At 48.1% G+C, this 24,403-nt stretch overlaps 1 protein-coding gene across 1 annotated transcript in view; it reads right to left on the bottom strand.

The window, feature by feature from the left end:
* The window catches only part of STAG2 (STAG2 cohesin complex component), a 283,462-nt gene that overhangs the window by 210,788 nt on the left and 48,271 nt on the right, over positions 1-24,403 (bottom strand). Inside the window, exons 2-4 of the mRNA XM_075323911.1 lie at positions 13,496-13,628; positions 4,974-5,030; positions 3,654-3,732 (exon numbers count right to left, since the gene is read on the bottom strand). Coding sequence (XP_075180026.1) covers positions 3,654-3,732; positions 4,974-5,030; positions 13,496-13,539 — 180 coding nt within the window. The 5' untranslated portion in view covers positions 13,540-13,628. The remainder of the gene's footprint in view (positions 1-3,653; positions 3,733-4,973; positions 5,031-13,495; positions 13,629-24,403) is intronic.

The raw sequence follows: 24,403 nt of genomic DNA, 5'->3' as shown, positions 1-24,403 counted from the left end.
ATCCTGTAGCCGTGGGAGATGATATCCCGCACCCACTGATCGGAGACGTGTTGCAACCACACGTCGCCAAAGTGGGAGAGCCTGCCACCGACCAAGGACGTTGCTGGTGCGGCCAGATAGTCGCGAGGAGGCTGCCTTAGTGGCAGCGGCTCCTCCGGTCTTTTGAGGACGCGGCTTTGCGCGCCAGTTGGATTTACGATCTTTGGCTGCAGTAGTGGACGAGGCCGAGGGCTTAGAGGATGACCAGTTAGAGGAACGAAAGGAACGAAACCTCGATTGGTTCCTGCCCTGGACAGGTTTCTTGGCTTTAGCTTGTGGCAAGGAAGTACTCTTCCCGCCAGTAGCTTCCTTAATTATGTCATCCAGCTGTTCCCCAAACAGCCGGGACCCAGTAAAAGGGAGACTCGCAAGGTACTTCTTAGAGGAAGCGTCTGCTTTCCACTCTCGAAGCCACAAGATCCTGCGGATCGCGAGGGAGTTAGCGGAGGCCACCGCCGTGCGGTGAGAAGCCTCCAGGATGGCAGACATGGCGTAGGATGCAAAAGCCGAAGCTTGAGAAGTTAAGGCATCCATCTCAGGAATAGAGTCCCTGGAGAGGGAATGAATCTCCGCCAGAGAGGCAGAGACTGCCTTAAGAGCCCACACTGCCGCAAAAGACGGGGAGAACGAGGCTCCTGCCGCCTCATATACAGACTTGGCCAGAAGGTCAACCTGGCGGTCAGTGGGGTCCTTAAGAGAAGTGCCGTCAGCCACAGCTACGACTGTGCGGGCTGAGATTCTGGACACCGGAGGGTCTACCTTTGGGGACTGGGCCCAGTCCTTAACCACCTCCGGTGGAAAAGGGAAACGGTCATCTGAACTACGCTTTGGAAAACGTTTGTCAGGACAGGCCCTGGGCTTGTTAACAGTGGTGTGAAAGCTGGAGTGGTTAAAAAACATACTCCTAGGTTTCTTAGGAGAGGTAAACTGGTGTACCTCTACCAGAGAGGGTTGTTCCTCTGACTCTTGTGGGTTGAGGTTCAGTACGGAGTTAATGGACGCAATCAAGTCACTAACATCCGCATCACCCTCAGACAAGTCAATAGGGTACATAGAGGCAGCGTCTGAGCCCACAGTAAGCGAATCCTCCTCGCCCTGCACCTCGGCTTGTGAATCAGAGCCGTGGGACGAGGAAGGAGAAGGTTCCCTGTGTCTCCGTTTAGGGGGACGGGGTCGTAGGACATGCTCTGAGGGCTCTGCAGAGCTCGGAGCCGCAGAGACACCCTGAGAGGGGGGCTGATGCATGGACAGCAGTGTCCGGGACAGCTGCCCCATGGAGTCGGCAAAAGACTTGGAAATAGCTTGTGAAAAGGATGCTACCCAAGCCGGGGGTTCAGCCACCGGGGCCGGAGCAGCCGGAGGGGCTCCTGCGGATGCTCCAGGCTGAGACACAACCATGTTAGCACAGGCATCACAATGTGGGTATGTGCTTGGCTCTGGCAGAATGAGCTTACACGCAGTGCATATAGCGTACATGTTTGCAGCCTTGCTCCTAGTGACAGACATGCTGCTGAAGAGGAAGCTCTGCAGCCAGAATACACTCTCAGGCATTCTACAGGAGTGTAATAAAAGTCCACAACTAGAGGTTGTGGCTTACCAGCCCGTGCTCTCTGTGTGCCCTCCGGATTCCACCGCTCCCCTGTGAAGCGTCAGCCTTCCTTGTGCCTCCTAACAGTATGCAGCTGCAGCATCCAGCGCCTTCCAGTGTAAGAACGCTGAGAAAATGGCGCTGGGAGAAAGAGGGGGGGCGTGTATAAGCCCAAGAGCGGGAAAAACGGAGGGCAGAGAGATACAGGGAGATATACAGGGGAGGGAACATCTCCCCAGAGAGGAGTGCCCTCCCCTCTGCTGGTCGGGCGGTGGGCGGCGCTGTATGCAAAACATGCAGAGAAGCCAAAACCGAAACTAACTAGGCCCAAACTGAAGCCGGGGCCTAGATTTTAAAATGCGGCCGACGAGCAGGCACCTTCGGCGCGGTTCTCAGGGGAAATCCCCAGAACCGGCCGGAATTTACAGTAACGCTAAAACACATACTGTCCCCCTAATAAAAGTACCCGGGACCCCTGAAAAACGTCTCAATACTTAGCTTTGAGACGCAGGGCCATGTCCCTGGAGAGGGGGGTAAATGCTCCTTCCAGCAGGAACCAGACAGGGCTGCGGATGGAGACCGGTCTTCTGCAAGCAGAGAGGACCGTGGAGGCTCCCACTTCAACCCAGAGCCTCTTAGAGGATGTGAAGGAGCGCGGCATGTGAAGGCTCCAGCCTTATAAGTCAACCTTAACAGCACCGCCGACAGAGTGGGGTGTGAAGGGACATGCCGGGAGTCCAGACTGGACCCGCTTTTCTTCCAAATCTTTAAAATTAAAATAAAAATGAAAAAAAATATCAGAAAATGAAAGTGTGTGTGATCCTCCTGGAACACAAAGCATTGAACTGGGTAGATTGTCATCCAGGGGGTGTATATAGCCCGGAGGGAGGAGCTACACGTTTGAGTGTAGTACTTTGTGTGTCCTCCGGAGGCAGAAGCTATACACCCATGGTTTGGGTCTCCCATAAGGAACGATAAAGAAAAACGGATATAGTAAAGCTTTGGAGACTTCCACAGCACGTGTAACAACATTACTGCCCAAAAATAATAATGTTGCTCTGCTGAGGGTTCGTCTTGCTTTATGTGTGGCATTTTATTACTAAATCAACCACTTATACTACGGATTTCAGCAGGTGGCTGATCTGAAGCAGTCACTATACGCATGGAGCTATAAGCTAGCCACAATGTCAGAGACCTTTCGAACCCTGCTCTCTGTGGCTTTCCATTTTGCTACTGTATAAACTTCATTCAAACGAGCAAAAAGCATATGTGCGGGCGGCAGAGCCCTGCGAGGGGGGCGGGCAACACAGCCCTGCGAGGGGGGCGGGCGGCAGAGCCCTGCGAGGGGGGCGGGCAGCAGAGCCCTGCGAGGGGGGCGGGCGGCAGAGCCATGCCAGAGCGCGGGCGGCAGAGCCCTGCGAGGGGGGCGGCAGAGCCATGCCAGAGCGCGGACGGCAGAGCCATACGAGCGCACATGGGCATGCAGCAGAGCCAAGCGAGAACACGTGCGCAGACAGCAGAGCCGAGCAAGAACGCATGGAGCAGAGTGGAGCAAGAAAGCATGCACGGGCAGCAGGACCGAGCAAGAACGTGTGTGTGGACACCAGAGCCACACGAGAATGCGTGTGCTGGCAGCAGAGCCTTTTGAGAACGTGTGTGCAAGCATGCACAGGCAGCAAAGTTGTATGTGTGTTTGTGAATGTACTGTGCATGCAATAGTGATGTGTAGATATTTGTGCTGCAGAGAGTGGACATAATCTGTATCCTGTAAAGCTATACAAGTATAATACACATGTGCAAAGAAACAGTACACATATATCCATTACCTCCCTATTGCACCCTAGTTCATTAAAACTAGTGATATTGACCCTTTATCTTCTTTACACCACTAGGAAAGTGTTAATCATTTTCTACTGTGGTGTGTCTTATAGTAAGAGGTTTCCAATATTCCAAACATGACAGTAATTTATCAACAAGCAAAGCCCCAAATGATCATTTGGAAATGTAAAATAGAAATTAGGCATACCTTTCCTTTGCCTTGTTTTGGGATTTTTCCTTCAGTGTCATCAAAGTCGGTATCTGATGAGAAATGAGTTTCTGTATCCCTAAAATTTCAAAGGGAACATCTTTATAAATATCTGCATAAATAAGCACAAAGGAAAACAACCAGTTCTGCAGTCATAACAAGTACTTTTCCTAAACCCCTTCAATGCTTGTCAATGTCTGCAAATAAATCTTATGTTCCAGCACAGATGAAGGATACAAATAAATGACATTGTCTTTTCAATGAACTAACAAATTAAAAGGTTTCTAGCAAATCTGGGAGCGAGTAATAATTCATTGTAACATTCGCCTTGATAAAATGGCAAGTTTAGATGAGAAGATCAATACTGACTGGTAAATGTTCTTATTACTGTGTAGCAAGGGGTTCTCCTGATGAAATTATCCTAATTTCTTAAGATCATGAAACGTACGTCGGGGTCCTTGTTCCAGGGGGAGCGCTCTGCTGCCCATCACCTAGCTGGGTTATGATTATGGGTATGCTTACTCAAACGCTATGGTTTATGCTGCCCAGTCTTTGACTTCTCTTGCTGCTAGGGTTACGTGCATTCTGGGTCTACAATACCAATACTATTTACTTGTTACTTTGGTATCTGTAGTACTACTCCTTTGAATTTATGACACTGTACTATTTAACTTTTACAGTTTACTTGTTTGTAGTACTTTTATGCTCTGACTGCGCTGACACCTGCATCTATTACTGTTTGTAAAGCATAAGGTTAAAATTGCAATATAATCTTACAATTGCTGTTATACATATGCCTAGTGATTTGTGTTGCCGACTCTATATTGTGCCAGTCTTTTTGTATTTAAATTATATATATTTTGCACCATACTCTTTCCTTGTTCTCCTGTTTTCTCCATGTGTCACTATGTGACTGCAGACTTCTGAATTCTCCCTGTGTACACACTGTGCGCTGGGAGGATTCACCGGTATCTGAGCTTTTCATGTTCCCGGCCAGAATCCAACTATTGGGCACGGCCTCGCTTTATACAAGTGTATGGAGTGGCCGACTCCAACTAGTAGATGTGGCCTTGCTCAATTCACACACCCACTAGTCTGGTTCTGGCTGGGAACATGCATAGCACACAAAGACGGTAACGTGACCACAGTTACTGGCTCAGAAACCGGGGAATCCTCACAGCCACAGCTTGTGTGATATGAGAATCCATAAGTCTGCAACCACGAGTGACTTCACAATTATCATTTTAGACCGGACAACCCATTTGAAATCAACATAAAATCATGTAATCTGTTCACAGAGCCAGGAGGATGGTAACGTACCTGGGTCCTGCATTGCAGGACAGTGGACCCATATCATGGAGAGAAGGATCCAGGGGTCTGTAAGAACAAAAAAAAAAAAAAGTTGAAGATGTAAAATATAAATCCACATGCTGCAGACATTTTATCCTTTTTGGATTTCATATAAAATCTGCATAGGATACCCATCCGAGCTCAGTGTAGAGCCACCTATGCATATCCCCTGCAGGCCTGCAATGCTGCACAGACCTTGTCCACGACACGTGGATGGGGATTCTGAGACACCTCCAATGTGTTGGATTGTAAATTGCTACAAGTTTCAGAGTGAAAACCAGCAGCAATTTTTAGTGCAGTCATTTCTAAGAAAAGAAGGGAATTTTGTTTACTTACCGTAAATTCCTTTTCTTCTAGCTCCTATTGGGAGACCCAGACAATTGGGTGTATAGCTTCTGCCTCCGGAGGCCACACAAAGTATTACACTTAAAAGTGTAAACCCCTCCCCTCTGCTATACACCCTCCCGTGCATCACGGGCTCCTCAGTTTTGGTGTAAAAGCAGGAAGGAGGAAACTTATAAATTGGTCTAAGGTAACTTCAATCCGAAGGATGTTCGGAGAACTGAAACCATAACCAAGAACAATTCAATCTGAACAACATGTGTACACAAAGAACTAACAGCCCGAAGGGAACAGGGGCGGGTGCTGGGTCTCCCAATTGGAGCTAGAAGAAAAGGAATTTACGGTAAGTAAACAAAATTCCCTTCTTCTTTGTCGCTCCATTGGGAGACCCAGACAATTGGGACGTCCAAAAGCAGTCCCTGGGTGGGTAAAAGAATACCTCGGTAAAAAGAGCCGTAAAACGGCTCCTTCCTACAGGTGGGCAACCGCCGCCTGAAGGACTCTCCTACCTAAGCTGGCATCTGCCGAGCGTAGGTATGCACTAGATAGTGCTTCGTGAAGCGTGCAGACTCAACCAGGTAGTCGTCTGACACACCTGCTGAGCCGTAGCCTGATGCAGCAACGCCCAGGACGCACCCACGGCTCTGGCAGAATGGGCCTTCAGCCCCTAAGGAACCGGAAGCCCAGCAGAACGGTAGGCTTCAAGAATTGGTTCCTTGATCCACCGAGCCAAGTTGACTTGGGAGCTTGTGACCCCTTACGCTGGCCAGCGACAAGGACAAAGAGTGCATCCGAGCGGCGCAGGGGCGCCGTACGGGAAATGTAGAGTCTGAGTGCTCTCACCAGACCTAACAAGTGCCAATCCTTTTCACGTTGGTGAACCGGATGAGGACAAAAAGAAGGTAAGAAGATATCCTGATTGAGATGAACAGAGGATACCACCTTCGGGGGAAATTCCGGAACCGGACGCAGAACCACCTTGTCCTGGTGAAACACCAGGAAGGGGGGCTTTGCATGACAGCGCTGCTATGTCAGACACTCTGCGGAGTGACGTGACTGCCACTAGGAAGACCACCTTCTGCGAAAGGCGTGAAAGAGAATATCCCTCATTGGCTCGAAGGGTGGTTTCCTAAGAGCCGGTATCACCCTGTTCCGATCCCAGGGTTCTAGCCGACGCTTGTAAGGAGAGACAACCCCTTTTCCATTCCGGATTGAAGGAAGGACAGAAAGTGGGCCAAGTGAATGGCCAGAGAGTAAAACTCTGATCAGAGCACCAGGATAAGAAAATCTTCCACGTCCTGTGGTAGATCTTGGCGGACGTTGGTTTCCTGGCCTGTCTCATAGTGGCAATGACCTCTTGAGATGACTCTGAAGACGCTAGGATCCAGGATTCAATGGCTACGCAGTCAGGTTGAGGGCCGCAGAATTCAGATGGAAAAAACGGCCCTTGAGACAGCAAGTCTGGCCGGTCTGGTAGTGTCCACGGTTAGCCTACCGTGAGATGCCACAGGTCCGGGTACCACGACCTCCTCGGCCAGCGAGGATGGCGCGGCGGCAGTCGGATCTGATCTTGCGTAACACTCTGGGCAGCATCGCTAGAGGGGGAAATACGTGAGGCAGTGGAAACTGCGACCAATTCTGAACTAATGCGTCTGCCGCCAGAGCTCTGTGATCTTGAGAACGTGCCTTGTTGTGCCGGGACGTCAATAGGTCGACGTCCAGCTTCCCCAGCGGCAACAAATCTCTGAAACACGTCCGGTCGAAGAGACCATTCCCTGTGTCCATGCCCTGGCGACTGAGAAAGTCTGCTTCCCAGTTTTCTATGCCCGGGATGTGAGCTGCGGAGATGGTGGAGGCTGTGGCTTCCACCCACAGCAGAATCCGCCGGACTTGCTGGAAGGCTTGCCGACTGCTTGTGCCGCCTTGGCGGTTGATGTATGCCACCGCCGTGGCGTAGTCCGACTGAATTCGGATCTGCCTATCTTCCAGCCGTGGCTGGAACGCTTATAGGGCTAGACGCTGCCCTTCCCTCCAGAACATTGATCTGTAGGGAGGACTCTGCTGAGTACATGTACCCTGAGCCCTGTGGCGGAGAAAGACCCCCTGACAGACTCGCGTCCGCCGTGACCACAGCCCAGGATGTGGGCAGGAAGGACTTTTCCTTCGAGAAGAAGTGGGAAGAAGCCGCCACTGAAGGGAGGCCTTGGCTGCCCGAGAAGGAGCAACGTTCCTGTCGAGGGACGCTGTCCCATTTGTGGAGAAGTCCCATTGAAGTGGGCGCAGATGAATCTGCGCAAACGGAGCTGCCTCCATTGCTGCCACCAACTTCTCTAGGAAATGCATGAGGCGCCAGGGTGTGACTGGGCTCGAAGGAGCGCTTGCACCCCTGTCTGTAGTGAACGCTGTTTGTCCAGCGGAAGCTTCACTATCGCTGATAGAGTATGAACAATGTTCAGGCTGTGATGCCATGCCACCCGAGAGGGGGCCTTGACCAGTACATTGCCTGAGATAGTAGGACCGCTAGGCGCAGCGCAGGAAGCGCTGATATTCTGGTACAATCGGCACGTGGAGATAAGTATCCCCTGATGTCGATTGACGCCAAGAAGCCTCCTTGGGCCATCAAGGGCGATGGCAAGCGGAGAAATTCCATCCGGAACCGTCAGGTTCCCTGTCCGTTGAGCAGTGTGAAGTCCAGAACGGGCCGGAGTGATCCGTCCTATCTGGTACCACGAACAAGCTGGAGTAAAAAGCCGCGACTACGTTCTTGAAGGGGAACGAAGATCGCAACTCCTCCTGCTTTTGGAGTGTTCACCGCCTGGAAACGTGCCTCGGCTCGCTCGGGGGACGGAGATGCTCTGAAGCAACGAGTCGGAGGACGAGAACTGAGCTCTATCCTGTGACCGTAAGACAGAATGCCTCCTACATCGGTCTTGGCCATGTGGGGACCACTCCCCTGACCTGGATGCAGAAAAGGTTCTCTGTGCACGGCGGAGGATGAAAATACCACCGCCTGAAACGTCAAAGACGCTAATTGCGGAGCACCGGAAGGCCGCATTGATCTCAGACAGAGCAGCTGAGATAGCCTGGAGTGCCCACCCCTGCAAAGGCTGGGGCAACGGACGCGCCTATGGCTTCATAGATGGATCTCATTAGGAGTTCTGTCTGTCCGTGGCATTCTTGAGCGTGGACTCACCAGCCACTGCTACTACTGATCTAGCCGCCAGTCAAGAGGCTGGAGGGCACCTTATGACACTGAGCCCAAGCCTTAACAACGTCAGAGGGAAAGGGACAACGTGTGTTATAAGGCGTTCAGTAAAACGCTTGTCCGGGAAGGTGTGCTTCTGGACAGTACCTGTGAAGCCTTAAGAGCCACGACCGGACAGAGTCCTGGGTTGCGACCTCCGCCCCATCCTCTAGAGGGTCCTCAAGCTGAGACCCTTGGAGAAGTCGGGGAAGATTCCAAGCAAGGCTGCTTAGCCGGACTGGGACTGCGGTTCGTGCTGGAGTTCACCACGTAATAACTAGAGGCCACCCCAGGAACACGCTTCGTCGCAGACCGATAGAGGCCTGGGGCGATCCCGCAGTGCCCGGGGCCTGTGTAAGGGGCCGGTCTGGACTGCAAACTCCTAGTCTCTTAGCCGACCATTTGTCCATAGCCTGAGACATGGATAGTGAAAATGGCCCAGAGAGTTTCTCAGCAAAAACTGCAACTCTGTCCCTGCCGCCTGGACAGGAAACGCCGGCGGACCTCAACCAGTGCCCCCGTCTCCGGCTGAGCGAGTGCCTCAGGGCCCGAGCAATGTTCACAGTGACCACTGAGGATACATATGTACAGCCGAACTGTGAAACTGCATACAAACATTATATATCCATATATACAGTTCATCACATATACAGTTCATCACTCTAGGGGGCCCAGCATCGAGAAGGAACCCCCTGGTGAACCGACCCTGAAGCAGTATGTGCTGCTGAAAATATGGCTGTCGGCGTATACAGTGGAGGGGGGAGCCGTGGGCATAACCCCAAAAGTGCGGGAATCTGGTACCCTGAGTGAAAAGTGAGGGGGGGGCGGAGGACACCAAGTGTGCTCCAGCCCTCACTGCTAGCCTCCGACTGACCGTCCCGCCCTTCCCCCTGACTGGCAGGGCCAGGGACGGGAGTTTAAGGCGCTAGGCCGCAAAAGCCGAGAGCTAAAGTTACAGACCGCGGCCGGCAAGCAGGCGCGGTGGTCGCCAAGTCTGAGGCCAAGGTGCTCTCTGCACCGTCCCCAAGGGGACACTGAGTAACTTGCGGGGATCAGCGTGCTTAGTGAGGGGGGCGGAGGACAGCGAAGTGTGCTCCGCCCCTCACTGTCGGCGTCAGCCCGACTGTGTCGCCCTTCCCCCTGACTGGCAGGTCCGGGGGCGGTTTAATGATTGAACAGTGCCCAGGCTGAATCACCAGCCTGGACTGTACGGCTTCTCCAGTAGTAGCCAAAAATGCACAGTGCGACCAGTGTAAATCAAGCATACAAATATATATATAACACTTCGGCACTCAGTGGGGCCAGCACCTCAGGTGCTGCTTACCGACCGCACAAGCGGTTGTGTGATCACCAGAATCCCTGCCTAGGCCTCCCAGTGTTGTCTCTCCTCTCCAGCTTCAGAATTGCTGACAGGAATGGCTGCCGGCGTTCTGTGGTGAGGAGGGGGCCGTGGGCGTGCCCTAGAAAGTGCGGGAATCTAGTGCCCCACTGTGCTGAGTGAGGGGGGAGGAGGATACAGAGTATGCTCCTGCCCTCAGCACTGACGTCTTGTGCAGCGTCCCGCCCTTCCCCTGACTGGCAGGCCTGTGGGCGGGAATAAGCGAAACTAGGCCGCAAAAGCCGGGGACTAAAGTTATAAGCGCGGCCGGCGCGGTAGTCCCCGGCGCACTAACACACCCAGCAGTGCTGCAGTGTGTATGGCACAAGCGCTCCATGCGCGGTCCCCACGGGGACACAGAGTACCTCACAGTAGCAGGGCCTTGTCCCTGATGATACTCGGCTCCTATCCAGCAGATTCCCCAGGGGCTGCGGAGGGAGCACGGTCCCAGTGCCTGGAGACCGATTAGGATCCCACTTCACCCAGAGCCCTATAGGGATGGGGAAGGAAAACAGCATGTGGCTCCTGCCTATGTACTCGCAATGAGTACCTCAACCCTAACAACACCGCCGACCAGAGTGGGGTGAGAAGGGAGCATGCTGGGGGCCCAATATGGGCCCTCTTTTCTTCCATCCGACCTAGTCAGCAGCTGCTGCTGACTAAGATGTGGAGCTATGCGTGGATGTCAGCCTCCTTCGCACAAAGCATGAAAACTGAGGAGCCCGTGATGCACGGGAGGGTGTATAGGCAGAGGGGAGGGGTTTACACTTTTAAGTGTAATACTTTGTGTGGCCTCCGGAGGCAGAAGCTATACACCCAATTGTCTGGGTCTCCCAATGGAGCGACAAAGAAACAGTTTGGTCTTTTTACTGATACAGAATAATTATGGCTAAATGCACACACAATATACATTTTCTGAGGATCTTCCACACCACGGACTGCCACGGATCCATCGTGGATCTTCATTCTATGCATTGCAAAGGATGAAGTCTGCAGTGAAGGCATTGACATGCGGTGGATTTGGAAGTCTCCACTGGAAGGGATTTATGAATAGAACATTTCTACATTTGGAGATTTTTTTTAAAGCTGGTTTCTGCTCGGAAATCTACATGTTGCACATTCATGCTAAAGGTTACCATTCTTGCACAATGTATTTACAACATAGAGGTTTTGCTAGAACAATATTTCACGATTTATCTTCATATAATACATCAGAATGGATTATTATCTAACAGCTGGAAATGTCACAATTCTAAGAGCAACAGGAACCGCTGGCAACTGGAAAGCAAACACATCATCATCTTAAAGAAGGGGTTAACTGAGAACAAATGTTAAAGGAAAAAAGAAAAAAAACAAAAAAAAAAAAAAACAAATAATTCAGGCATACACCACTGCTGGCACTCACTTGGATCCAATGCAGGCCGCTCCATAGACTACATAGAGAGAGGATGCGGTACTACTGTGGTCTGTGTTTGGATGATGGCTGCTCAGTCACCTGACCTCTCCAGCCAATCACAGGCTGCAGCAGCTATTGGCTCTCCATGCTGACCCCAGAGCTGCCAGCACTGAATCCTGGTAGGTGCCCATAGGCGAGCATTAATGAGCTTGCCGAGGGAGCGGGTTATTGAAACTAAGTTTTATTTGGCCCAGACAACCCAGTTAGGAAAAAGAAAATCAGAAGCTACTGATCGGATGCACCATTAGTTCTTGAAAAACGGAGGTCCAACGTCTGAGAACTACAGTGATCTGTAAATAGAAGGGACCAAGTCCCTTAAGATATTTCTCTTCCAAGTGTAGGTCCATTCAAAGATCAGGGACCCCTCATTTTACACATTACACATAGTGGCATATCTGAACTACAGGTTCTCTCTATTTCTCCTTAAAGAAAAATAAACGCTTTAAAAAGGGAACCTGTAACTAATTTTTCATGTCTGAATAAAAAGACTAGCACCTTCAGCTGCACCTGTGTTGCTTCCTGTAAGGCCTCCTTCACATGACCGTGCAAAACACAATCGTTTAGAGCGGTCCGTGGTGAAGGTCCGTGTGCCCGTGTTCTACGTGTGCTGTCCCTGTGATATCCGTGTGACATCCGGATAACACACGGACAGAATGAGCTGGTATAATTACCGGAATCCAGCGCTGCTGTTGCTCTGGGTCCCCGGTCAGTGCAGTGAATATGCATGAGCATAATGAGCGGGCCCGAAAGTAACAGCAGAGGCAGAGACAGGAAAGTATAAAAATTCTTTATTTTTATGTGACCCGTTTCCGCCGATACGTACCGCACTGATGTCACACGTTTCACATCAGTGTGCGGTCCGTGTAATACTCAAACTGCCGGCAAAAAACGGACATGTGTGTGCTCCACACGGAAACACGGTCCAAGTGAAAACACGGATGTGTGACCAAGCCCATTGATTTTAATGAGTCTACGTGTACCCATGTCTCCAGGACGTGTGAAAACGGATGTCACACGTAATGGAGACACGGATGTGTGAAGGAGGCCTAAAAAGGTGTATATTATCCCCAGATTTCTCCCCCTCAAAACCTTTTTCAACTCTCCCGCACTGTATGTATATCCGGACGGTCCGGTCCTATGGGCATCCTTGGTGCGGCGTATGTCCCTCCTCTCAGCTGCTCAGTGCCGTCCTCTTGCTTTAATTGACGTGGATGATGCCCCCTGCGTCATTCACACAGCGGGCGAAATCTTGCATGTGTGCAGAGACATCACTGGCTCGGGCAGCTGCACTTTGCTCTGCTCTACTGCAGGCACAATCCAAAACAAAAGCAAGCCAGCAATATCTCTGCGTAGGTGATAAATTTCGCCCAGTGACAGATGACGCATGCACACTGATGTTTTCCATTCTGCGCGCAGTGTGCAGTGCAGTGTGCTAAGTGTGCATGCGCGATCCAGCGACGTCTCTGTGCAGATGCAAGATTCCGCATGGCTATGTGGACGACGCAAGAAGCATCATTCACGTCAATCAACGCAAGAGGACGACCATCAGCAGTAGAGAGGGACAGACGCCGCACCAAGGACGCCCATCGGATCGGACTGTCCGGATTTACATCGAGCACAGAAAAGTTTAACAAGGTATTTGGGGGGGGGGGGTTGCAAGGGGAGTCAAAGTAGAATATAAACCTTTATGAAGAAGGTAGTCTTTGTTCAGACATTAAAAAAACTGATGACGGGTTCCCTTTAAATGACATAACATGGGGCTGGGGCTGCGAGGTGAATTTGGCAGCAAAATAGTTAACTAAAAAGTTACGCGGCCAAAGAACACAATGTGTAGATGCCACATTGCAGCGCAATGGATGGGGTCATATTGCGCCCCTAGGGTTCCGTGACAGGCGAAGCACAAAAGATCAAACCTGGTCAGATTTTTGGGTGGGGGGGGGGGGGGGATTTGCTTCTCGCATTTGTGGTACACTAGGAGTCACAATACGACCCCCTTGACTCACTGCCAATTAAAGTTGCAGTGTCTCCCCAGCCTGAATGTGAGAACCAAACAGGACTGTGCAGTTACTTACTGGAGGAGATTGAAGTCAGCTTGGATTTCTGGAGCTGCTATCATTTCTTTATCATCTTCTGAACAACAAATTCTTCAGAAATATCTGGTTCATACACCTTCTCACCCAACTGTGAAGAGCAATTAGCGGCAACCTGCAAGGAGTGAAAATGCAACATATTAACACTGGACTCTTTATATGGAGGACTCAGACTACAGAGATGTGCAGTAAGTTTGCTTTATGTATTATATTAGAAGTGCAGTATCAATTTCCTATATTCCATCAATGAACTGCTAACAGACATGTAAATAGAGGCGCTCATCACAAGTGTCTCCGAGCAGCCAGAAGAAAAAAATTATATACACCACAATCAAATCAGAGCTCCGCATCTCTTGGCAGGAAAGAAAAAAAAAAGTGGCAACAACACTCTGTTTTTGCCTCGTGTTTCTGGTGCAGATATTTCCCATTCATTCTAAAGGGAGAAATCTTCAGAAAAAAAAAACCGTAAGAATTGACATGCTGCAGGTTTATATCTGCACCAAATGTGCAAGGAGAAAATACGCAATGTGTGCAGGAGACTTCAAGACTCTCATTCACTTTGAAGGCATCAGGAAACACTTCAGGTGTTGCGAAAAATCTACTGAAAAACGCATGAAAAGACAAGATAAAAACGCAAAGTGTGCACACAGCCTTAGGGCTCATTCACATGACAGTTTAGTCTGTCCTGGCCGGTTCCTGGTTTCTTGTGGACCTACTGACAGGACCATCTTTTCAATGTCTTGTGTAGGATCGGATGGCACAGGTGAAGCACTTCCGTGTGCATCCGAATCTACAAAAAACGCACATCGGTTGCCGTATGTCCGTTCCGTTATTGTGGAACATGTCCTATTCTGTTCAGTAATAACGGACCGTGACTCAAAACAAGCCAATGGGTCCGTAAAATCCCTGGAAGCACTTCCATGTGACTTCCGTCGGGTGCCGCTGCAATATGTGTCCCGCTTCCGTGCCAGCCCCACGGCTGCCCGAACTGCAATGACAGCAGCCGCGGGGGATCAGTGTTGCCGTCAGGAGGTTAGTAAAGTTCATTCTCTGCGGTGATGTTGTCCTGCACACCCGACGTCAGCGCTTGTCACTGACTTCTATGCCCGTCGCGTTCTCACATCACCTCTCGCGGGTGGCCCAAAACTGACTAGCGGCGACATCACGGGCCGCTCGCGAGAGGTGATCTGAGAATGCATCGGGCATAGAAGTCAGTGAAAAGTGCTGACGTCAGGAGTGTAGGACTTCATCACCCAGGTAATGCACCTAGCTAACCTCCTGTAGTAAGCACTGATCATGCCCTGCGGTGAACTGGGATGACCTATTGATGTTAGCTCAGGTCATTGCACTACTCTCCCAGCCAATGGGAGTGAGTATGGATCGTCGTGGGACCCTCTTATTGGATTACGCCAGACCCGGATTTGTTTTTTTTTTTCTTTCCAATAAATTGGTGAAAGAGGGAATGTGTTGGGGAGTGTTTTTAAATAAAAATGTAGCTTATTTTTTTTATTACTGACTGGGTTACTGATGTCGGGTATCTGATAGACTAAATGACAACAAAAACCCCAGGGCTTTATGCCAGGTGACATAACACATCTGGTAGCAACCTCTTATATTACCCGGTTTGCCACCGCACCAGGGCATCGGGATGAGCTGGGACAAAGCACTAGGATTGCCGCATCCCAAGTATGCGCCACTTCTGGGGCGGCTGTGGCCTGCTATTTTTAGGCTGGGAAGGGTCCAAGAACCGCGGACCTCCCCAGTCTGAGAATACCAGACCACAGCTGTCCGCTTTACGTTGGCTGATGATCTGATTTGGGGGGGACCCCACTTTTTGTGTTTTAAATTATGTATTTAATTTATAACAACTTTGGTTGCCCTCTGTTTTGGATTACCAGCCAAAGTGAAGCTGCCAGCTGTGGTCTGCAGCTGTCTGCTTTACCCTAAGCTGGCTACAAAAGATAGGGGGGACCCCCCATGGCGTTTTTTTTTATTTATTTCTTTTTTGGCTAAATACAAGGCTAGGCACCCTTTAGTGGCACATGAAAGGCACTAAAGGGTGTAAGGTTATGTGCGCACATTGCGTTCTATTAAATAGTCACTGCATGTGAGTCTCAGAACGCAGCCGAAAAGCTGCGTTCTGAGACACATTCGGCAGAATTCATGCGTTCTGGATGCTTTCTCTGCCATGGGAAAAGCATCCAGTGCGGTCCCACTCGGCTCTGCTGCATCCCCATAGACTTTCAGCAGAGCCGACTGGGACCGGAATGTCAAAAAGAGCACATGGCTGGCTGCGAGACAGCCGTGCGATCAGAATGAACTTCACCCGACTTCATTGTGATCGTGCGGCTGTCTGTGTGCCGCGGCTTGATTTGCGGTCACGGGTGAAGGGCTCACCTGTGACCGCAAATCTGAGTGACTGCAGTGAGCCACGCGATCACCGGTGCCATCACTCGGGTTACCCGCGGCCAGCTCGAGTCCTCCACCCGAGACCTGTGGCCGCGGGTAACCTGAGTGACGTCCCCACACACATCCCGACATTACCGCAGACATCCCCACACACATCCCGACACTACAGCCCTCATCATCACCGCACACACAGGCATTACCTCAGTGACGTCCCCGCTGCCAGCGCGACTCCCTTTAGTTGCTGCATGGAGCGGACAGGAGCGGCGGTGTTGTACTGCCGCTCCGATCAGCTTCATGTAGCAGAGCTGGATGTGTCGCGGGACCTCGTGGATTACGCCGGACCTGGAGAGGTATTTGGGGATTTTACTAAAGTGGTGAAAGAGGGTGGTTTTTGTCTTATTTCAAATAAAGGATTTTTCGGGTGTATGTGTTTATTTACTTTCACCAGGTTAATCATTGGGGGTGTCTCAGAGGCCTGCAATGATTAACTAGGACCTAGTGGCAGCTATGGGCTGCTGCCATTAACTCCTTATTACCCAGATTGCCACCGCACCAGGGCAGTTCTGGATGAGCCGGGTACAGTCCCGGGACTGTCGCATCTAATCCATGCGGCAATTCCGGGCGGCTACTGGCTGATATTTTTAGGCTGGGGGGCTCCCCATAACGTGGGGCTCCCCATCCTGAGAATACCAGCCCTCAGCTGTGTGGCTTTACCCTGGCTGGTATCAAAATTGGAGGGGACTGCACGCCTTTTTTTTTTTTTTAATTTATTTATTTTACTGCACTACATAGACCCGCCCACCGGCATTTTCAAAAGCAGGAGAAGCCGCCGGAGCTACAAAGCGCAGCGTAACTGCATGTAATTACACAACGTGTGCACATAGCCTTAGATTACAAAGTGCTGGGGAGTGGGACATTATATAGGTCTTTCTCATCTATCTATCCATTCATCCATCCCTCTATCCAGCTGAGTCAGTTTTTTTGTGGTCCGCAAAAAAAAAAAACTTGGAAGGCACAAGGATGACACACGGCCTGTATATGGAACGGATGCCACACGGATGCATCCGTGAAAAAACAGGACTGTTTTTAAGCAGACCGCAAAAACGGGACGGTCGTGTGAATGTAGCCTAAATGTTGGTGTCGCTGCTGCAGTATCTGTCACTACGTCCTCCTCTGCCCAAACATCTCCATACACACGTACGTACGCGCACACACACACGATAAGATGTGCGTATATATCTATATATAGATATCTATCTATATCTCCTTAATAGAACTTGTATCTAAAGAATTCCAAGGGGTTGGCCATATGAATCATTTTAATACCAAAAGATCCTATAAAATATACAGTAGCTTTTTTCATAATTTATTACTTCCACTTGTCCCCCCCTTGGTGAAGCTGCTGGGGAAGACTGGGAGCTGTGGACAGAACCAGCCTTCTATCTGACAGAGGATACTATATGTCGTGATCGGGTAGCAGAGCATCATCTTAGACCTGAAAGGATTATACACTCCAATACAGAGCGTAATTATATCTCTCTCTCTCTATATTATATATATATATATATATATATATATATATATATATATATATATATATATATATATATATATATATATATATATATATATATATATATATATATATATATATATATATATATATAGTTTGGATAAGAAAGTGGGGAAAAAAACAAAAAACATTTATATATATATATATATATATATATATATATATATATATATATATATATATATATATATATATATATATATATATATATATTTTTTTTTTTTAAAGAAAGGTGTTTTTTTTTAGTTTTTCACTTTATTATTACCAAATAATGTTGTTTTGTTTAAGAAATAAAAACAAAAAAAAAAATGTTATATGTGCAAATGTAGGACAACATAGTTGGCACAAGCATAATCATACTTGCAAGCAGTTCATGGCCAAAATATTAAACATGAGGGGGTTTGGAGGAGTTCAAACAATAGCAGAATTGCAGTTTTAATGTTCCCCAAAATACGGAATAGCATTCCATATTAGAACTCATTCAAAATAATGAACAGGTTAATAGAGGGGAAAAAAAAAAAGATTTAAGTGGGGGGGAGGGGCACTAAAAATACATACACCCTTTCTGCCCAAACTAGGCTACAAATTTACAAGGTAAAAGAGCAGGGAAGCCGGCATCTTTCTTGCGATTTCCACAACAGCTCCCTACACTGCTCGCCTGTGGCATCAGTAATGTTCATAGCACCAGTGTTTATAGAAGTAATAACTTTCAAAAATACTAAAATCACATCAGCTGCATGGAAGGCCCCTGCTAAGTCATAAGTATCCACTCCATTACAGCACATTATAATGTGAGTGAATGAAAATAAATCACAAGGGGCGATGTGATGGCTGCAGCACTGCACGACCACAACACCGGGGAACAGCGCATGTTGCAAACATGATAAACAAAAAAGCACAAATCCATCTATCCACAGTTTGGAAATAAGTCACATTCTACCAATTACAATTACCCGTTACAATTAGTAACGTCTTTGGTTTGTCAGATGAAGGAGCAGAATCCTGGCAGAACACACATAGATCCCCATTAATACGGTGATCCATCCGAGCTGCCGCTTGTTATAAAGAGGAAAACAAATGTTCTTTCATTTATAAATTAACTGAAACGTTTCTGTCATTAGAACAGGGAAACAAAAACATTTTCTCAGCTTTGAGATTCGGTCCTATGTAAATATCACAAGGTGGAGCTCTAGGGTAAGGAAACCTAAGCTGAAGACAGGTCATTCAGAGGTTGACCCAGTTATTCCCTTCAGAGCAGCGCTCACTATACAACACACCCCAGAAACAGCAGCCAAAATAATCAGGAGAACACAAAACACAAGGAATAATACACTGAACTGTGTCCTCAATAAAAACAGATCATTTCAGACCTATTTAATATTGACATTTATCAAACATGTTCTGACAGCTGAAATTATAGTGCGTACCGACGAGCAGCAGACGACAGAACAGCATTTCTCTGCTTCCATCAATGACACGTGGAAAGTGCCGGGTTCATTTGTCAGGGTAAGTTTTTCACGGGAAAACTTGTTTATTGGCAGAAGCATGGCTGAACACGGATTTCTGCTGTAGATTTACCTCCAATTTAACCTTTGCAATGCCACAGATTTTCAGAGTCACAGCGCTGCTCAATGTATGGGATGTGCTGATTTTTTACTGAAATCTTATCCACAAGGCTGGTATTCCAACACACAGCGAATGTTACAGAGAGATAGCCCAGTAAATAAATATGATCTTTCCACCACCACAGCAGAAGACGCTGATCTGCTTAAAGTGAATCGTCACTATATTGGACAACAGTCACAAAGTACATAATAAAAATGTAAATGAGAAAATAAAAAGAACACTGATCAAATTTAGAGAACACTTTCAGATACCTGCAAGTTATTGGTGTTAATCTGGTACTGGGGCCAATTTCCTTAATTATCTGATAAACCCTTTGTAAGGCCTCTTTCACAAGTCCATGTCTCCAGTATGTTAGGTCCTTTTCCTCACGTACCGGACACACGGGCACACGTAGACCCATTAAAATCAATGGGTCTGCACTCACATGCGTGTTCTGCCATGGACCGTGTGTACTTGTGGAACATACGTGTGTCCGTGTGCTCCACACGTCAACATGTCAGTTTTTCTCCGGCATCACGGGTGTCACACGGAACGCAAAAGGACCACACGGAGGTGTTCCGTGTGACACACGCCAGAGAAAAGACACGTGCCGGAGAGAAAAAAAAAAAAAAAAAAAGATGAAAAAAAAATCTTTACTCACCTCCAGCGCTGCTGTCTCTGCCGCTGCTGTCACTTGCTTCCGACCTCCGCTCATTATGCTCATTGCATATTCACTTCACTGCAGCCAGAAGCAGCAGCAGCGGGGAGTCGGCAGGACCGGAGACCGAAGATCAGCACCACGGACAGCAGCGCCAGGGACAGGTGAGCAGAAAGTTCCCGTTCTCCATGTGTTATCACTGATAACACACCTGTGCCATAAACACGGCTCACGCAGGGCAATACGCACCTTTGACACGTCCGTGAAAAAAATGCATGATTTTCACGGACGTGTGAAAGAGGCCTAACTTTCTAGTTTGCGTTGACTTTGCAGAAATGGTGTGCTATTCCAAAGTGACAAACTCTATGGCAGCAGGTTGTCCAGATGAAGGCCAAAAGGGTGACCCCATCAGCCATAGCAAGACAAGTTGGTCGTCCCAAGTCTGTGATTTCAAGAATATTGCATCATTACAACATCACAAACTCTTTGCAGTCCCCAAAGAAAGCTGATCGCCCTCAAAAGACAAATGTAAGAGAGGACAGGATAATGCGGAGAATCTCCATGGGTAATTGTTTCAACACTGCAGCTGGAATTGCTCGCCAGTTCAGCACTGAACAGGATAAGGATCGGTGTCGTCATACAGTGTCACAATGTTTAAAAGCATTTAGACTGAGAGCAGACTCTGCAGTGACCAAACCACTCAGTAGCAGAAAGAATCAGTTCATTTAAGTGATGAATGAAAGTTTAATATATTTGGGTCTGATAGGAAAAATTAATGTCCGTTGACAAACTGGGGAAAGACTGAACCCAAAGTGTGTTAAGAAGTTAGGGAAAGGTGGTGGAGGAAGGGTCATGGTTTGGGGAATGTTTTCTGCAGCAGGAGTTGGACTGGTCATACAGCTACATGGCAGAGTGAATGCACGTGTCTATCAGAACCTTCAACAACACGTTCCTTCCTCATCACTCAATAAGCCAGCAATTTTCATGCAGGACAATGCTCCCTGTGACACAGCAAAACGGGTAAAGCAGTTCCTTGAAACAGAAAACAGTGAAACCAGGAAATGGCCACAGCCCAGAGTCCTGCTCTAAACCCAATAGAAAACCTCTGGAAAATTCTTGGTGACAACGTTATGACCAAGAAACCCACAACAGTCAAAGATCTGTGAAAGAGACTGGAAGATGGGTGGGCCAAAATCCCATCAGAGCAGTGTGAGGGACTAGTGATGTCCTGTGGCCGCAGATGTGCTGAAGTCATTCAAAGCAGAGGCCTGTACACGTCCTACTGATTGGTGGCTGCTGTTACCTTCAGAAAATGTACTTATAATCTTTCTCTGTGCTACAGTCATTGCTGTTCTCTATTTATGATTATCACGTTTTAGGCAAAATAAAGGTTTTATATTGATAAAGTTTGGATCTTTTGTAAAACATTGTTCTAGTGGCATGGTGCACCCCTTACAAAAAAAACCTTTACATGTTCATCAATGTAGCTTACATTACTTCTGAAAAAAGCAAGTGCTCATACATTATTCTCTAATTTTAATCTCCAGTGTACACACATACAAGCGCGCGCGCGCACACACACACACACACACACACACACACACACACACACACACACACACACACACACACACACACACACACACACACACACAATGGCCAAAACTGTTGGTAACCTTGAAATTGTTTCAGAAAATGAAGTATATCTCCCAGAAAATTACTACAATTACAAGTTTGGTATACGCTTGTGTGAGGCAAATCCCGGGATATGAAGATGAATTATGACTTCCAGTCATAATCGCTCATCACTCCCTGGCAGTGCCCCCCTCCCTTCTTGTTCTCAATGTCCAGCATCTGTGAAGGTGTTACACCTCCATGGCCATCTCCTGTGATATGGAGATGAGATGATGTGGGAACAATGGACACAGGAGGACTCCCTGCCGTGACCCTGTGGTAGGAGCTGCTATCTAATTAGCAAGCTTGGAAGTATCCAGACAGAACGACTCCAGTAAAAAATGGTTCATATCTCGCAAGCCATATTTCCGATAAATATGGCAACCATAAAAATGGTGTCTCCGCATGCGGACGATGCTGGCACACCCTTTTTATGGGGGCGGGAGCTTGGGAAATACCCCAGGCGTGATATCAGCCAATGGGGAACTAGTAGACAAGTCATGAGTCCTCTCATTCTGTAGCTAAATTCATAACTGTCACAATGAGAGCATTGGCGTCCGCCTACGACGCTCCCAGGCCAAGTTATGGCCATATTCCATGTTGTGGATTTTGTCCATAACTCCAGCCAGGGGTGGAGCAGTGCTCCCTCTGAGGTCACGAAGGTAGGAGGGGACCTGGATTTGCCCAGGTTGATAACCCTACTTCGGCCATTTTCCAGGGTTCTTTCGCTGGGGGTCACGTGTAGGAAACATCTGTGGGAGTTCCTGGAAACCTGGTCTACAGCGCCCCCCTGTGGCCAGACGCACAAGGTAACTGATTGAATTGCATACCTGTTTGTAAACCATGCTTTATCTGTAACTGTACTCTGACATATGTATATTCTGTAGATTCCCTATTGTATATATTGTAGTTTCTAGTGTGCTTTAGGCTGATTAAATTATATAATTAATCTTGGGCTGTTCTGTTATCTCGATCTTGAATCCCACGTCTGTGTGTTCGGCTAATAGTTACCGTGAAGCGGTTGGTGGCAGCGAGTTGTGCCAAGGATTATTGTGGGGAGGCCAGTGAGATTCGGGGAGGTTTTATATATTCCGCCCGCGGAGGTCGGGGGAATATATACCCTACTCTCACCGGGGACCCTTCAATAATCGGCATAAGTAGTATAGCGGCCTCCTTGCTTATTGTCGGGCAATTCCATAATTGGCCTGACTATAAGAGGGGCGCTAGAGAGCGCGTCACGTGCTCTGTCTGTCGGTCGGGAGGTATAAAGGAGGGGTAACACCCACTTGTTACCCCCCGATTGTGACGTACTGGTAGCCAGCGCGGGGGATTTCTGAGTGACCCCCCCGGTGGTTCGTGACAGCTTGTTAAATTTCCATTGTATATATTGAGGAACAAAAAAAAAAAAAAAAAAAAAAACAAAACGGGTGGAAAGACAAGTTGGACATGATTTCACACAAAACTCCAAAAAAAATGGGCTGGACGAAATTGTTAGACTTTTTCCAAAATTGTGCGGAAACAACTTTGTTTCAAGCATATAATGCTCATTCAAACTCACCTGTGGCAAGTAATAGGTATGGGCAATATGAAAATCACACCTGAAACCAGATTAAAAGGGGAGAAGTTGACTCAATCTTTGTTTTGTGTTTGTGTGTGCCACTCTACACATGGAGAACATAAAGAAGAGAAAACTGTCTGGAGACTTGAGAGCCAAAATTGCTGGAAAATATCAACAATCTCAAGGTTACAAGTCCATCTCCAGAGATCTTGATGTTTCTTTGTCCACAGAGAGCAACATACGCAAAACAACTGCACAGCATGGGATTTTAACTAATCTTCCAGGATGTGGACGGTAAATGAAAAAAAAAAAAAATTGATGAAAGGTTGCAGCAAAGGATATTCCAGATGGTGAATAAGCAGCCCCAACCAAGTTCTAAAGAAATTCAAGCTGTCCTGCAGACTCAAGGTGCATCAGTGTCAGCGTGAACTATCCGTTGACATTTGAATGAAATTAAATGCTATGGCAAGAGACCCAGGAGGACCTCAACTGCTGAAACAAATATAAAAAAAAAAAGCTGGACTGGAGTTTGTCAAAATGTATGCGAGTAAAGGCCATGTCTCACTAAGAGACATCGCTAGCGACATTGCTGCTGAGTCACATTGTTTGTGACGCAACAGCGATCTTGCTAACAATGTCGCCGTGTGTGAAACCCAGCAACGACCTGGCCCCTGCTGTGAGGTCGTTGGTCGTTGCTGAATGTCCTGGACCATTTTCTTCAAAGGCGATGTCCTGCTGGGCAGTATACATCGCTGTGTTTGACACTGTGTGACAGGGTCCCAATGACTACTGAGATCGTTATACAGGTCGCTACTGCGACCTGTATCGTTACTGAGTCGTTGGTAAGGTCTGACTGACATGTCACCAGCGACTTACCAGCAATCCTTATCAGGTCGCATTGTTTTCGGGATCGCTGGTAAAGTTGCTAAATGTGACGGGGGCTTTAGCCAAAATTCTTCTGGGAAAGCGTGTTGTGGACAGATGAGATCAAGATAGAACTTTTTGGTAAAGCACATAATTGTACTATTTATTGAAAACAAAGAACACAGTACCTACAGTCAAATATGGTGGCGGTTCAAAGATGTTTTCGAGTTGTTTTGCTGCAAATGGCACTAGGTACCTTGACAGTGTGCAAGGCATTATGAAATCTGAACATTACCAAAATATTGTGGGTCACAATGCAAAGCCCAGTGTCAGAAAATTGTGTTTGCGTCCTAGGTCATGAGTTTCCAAGAAGGACAAATGACCCCAAACATACTTCAAGAAGCCCCCAGAAATGGATGGAAACAAAGAGCTGGAGACCGCTGAAGTGTCCAGCAATGAGTCTGAATCTAAATCCCATTGAAAACCTGTGGAAAGATCTTAATATTGCTGATTGGAGAAGATGCCTTCAAATCTGAGAAACCTGGAGCA

The sequence above is a fragment of the Anomaloglossus baeobatrachus genome, chromosome 9 (genome assembly GCF_048569485.1).
Source record: "Anomaloglossus baeobatrachus isolate aAnoBae1 chromosome 9, aAnoBae1.hap1, whole genome shotgun sequence".
Taxonomy (NCBI): domain Eukaryota; kingdom Metazoa; phylum Chordata; class Amphibia; order Anura; family Aromobatidae; genus Anomaloglossus; species Anomaloglossus baeobatrachus.
This window is presented reverse-complemented; position numbering and strand designations above follow the sequence as displayed.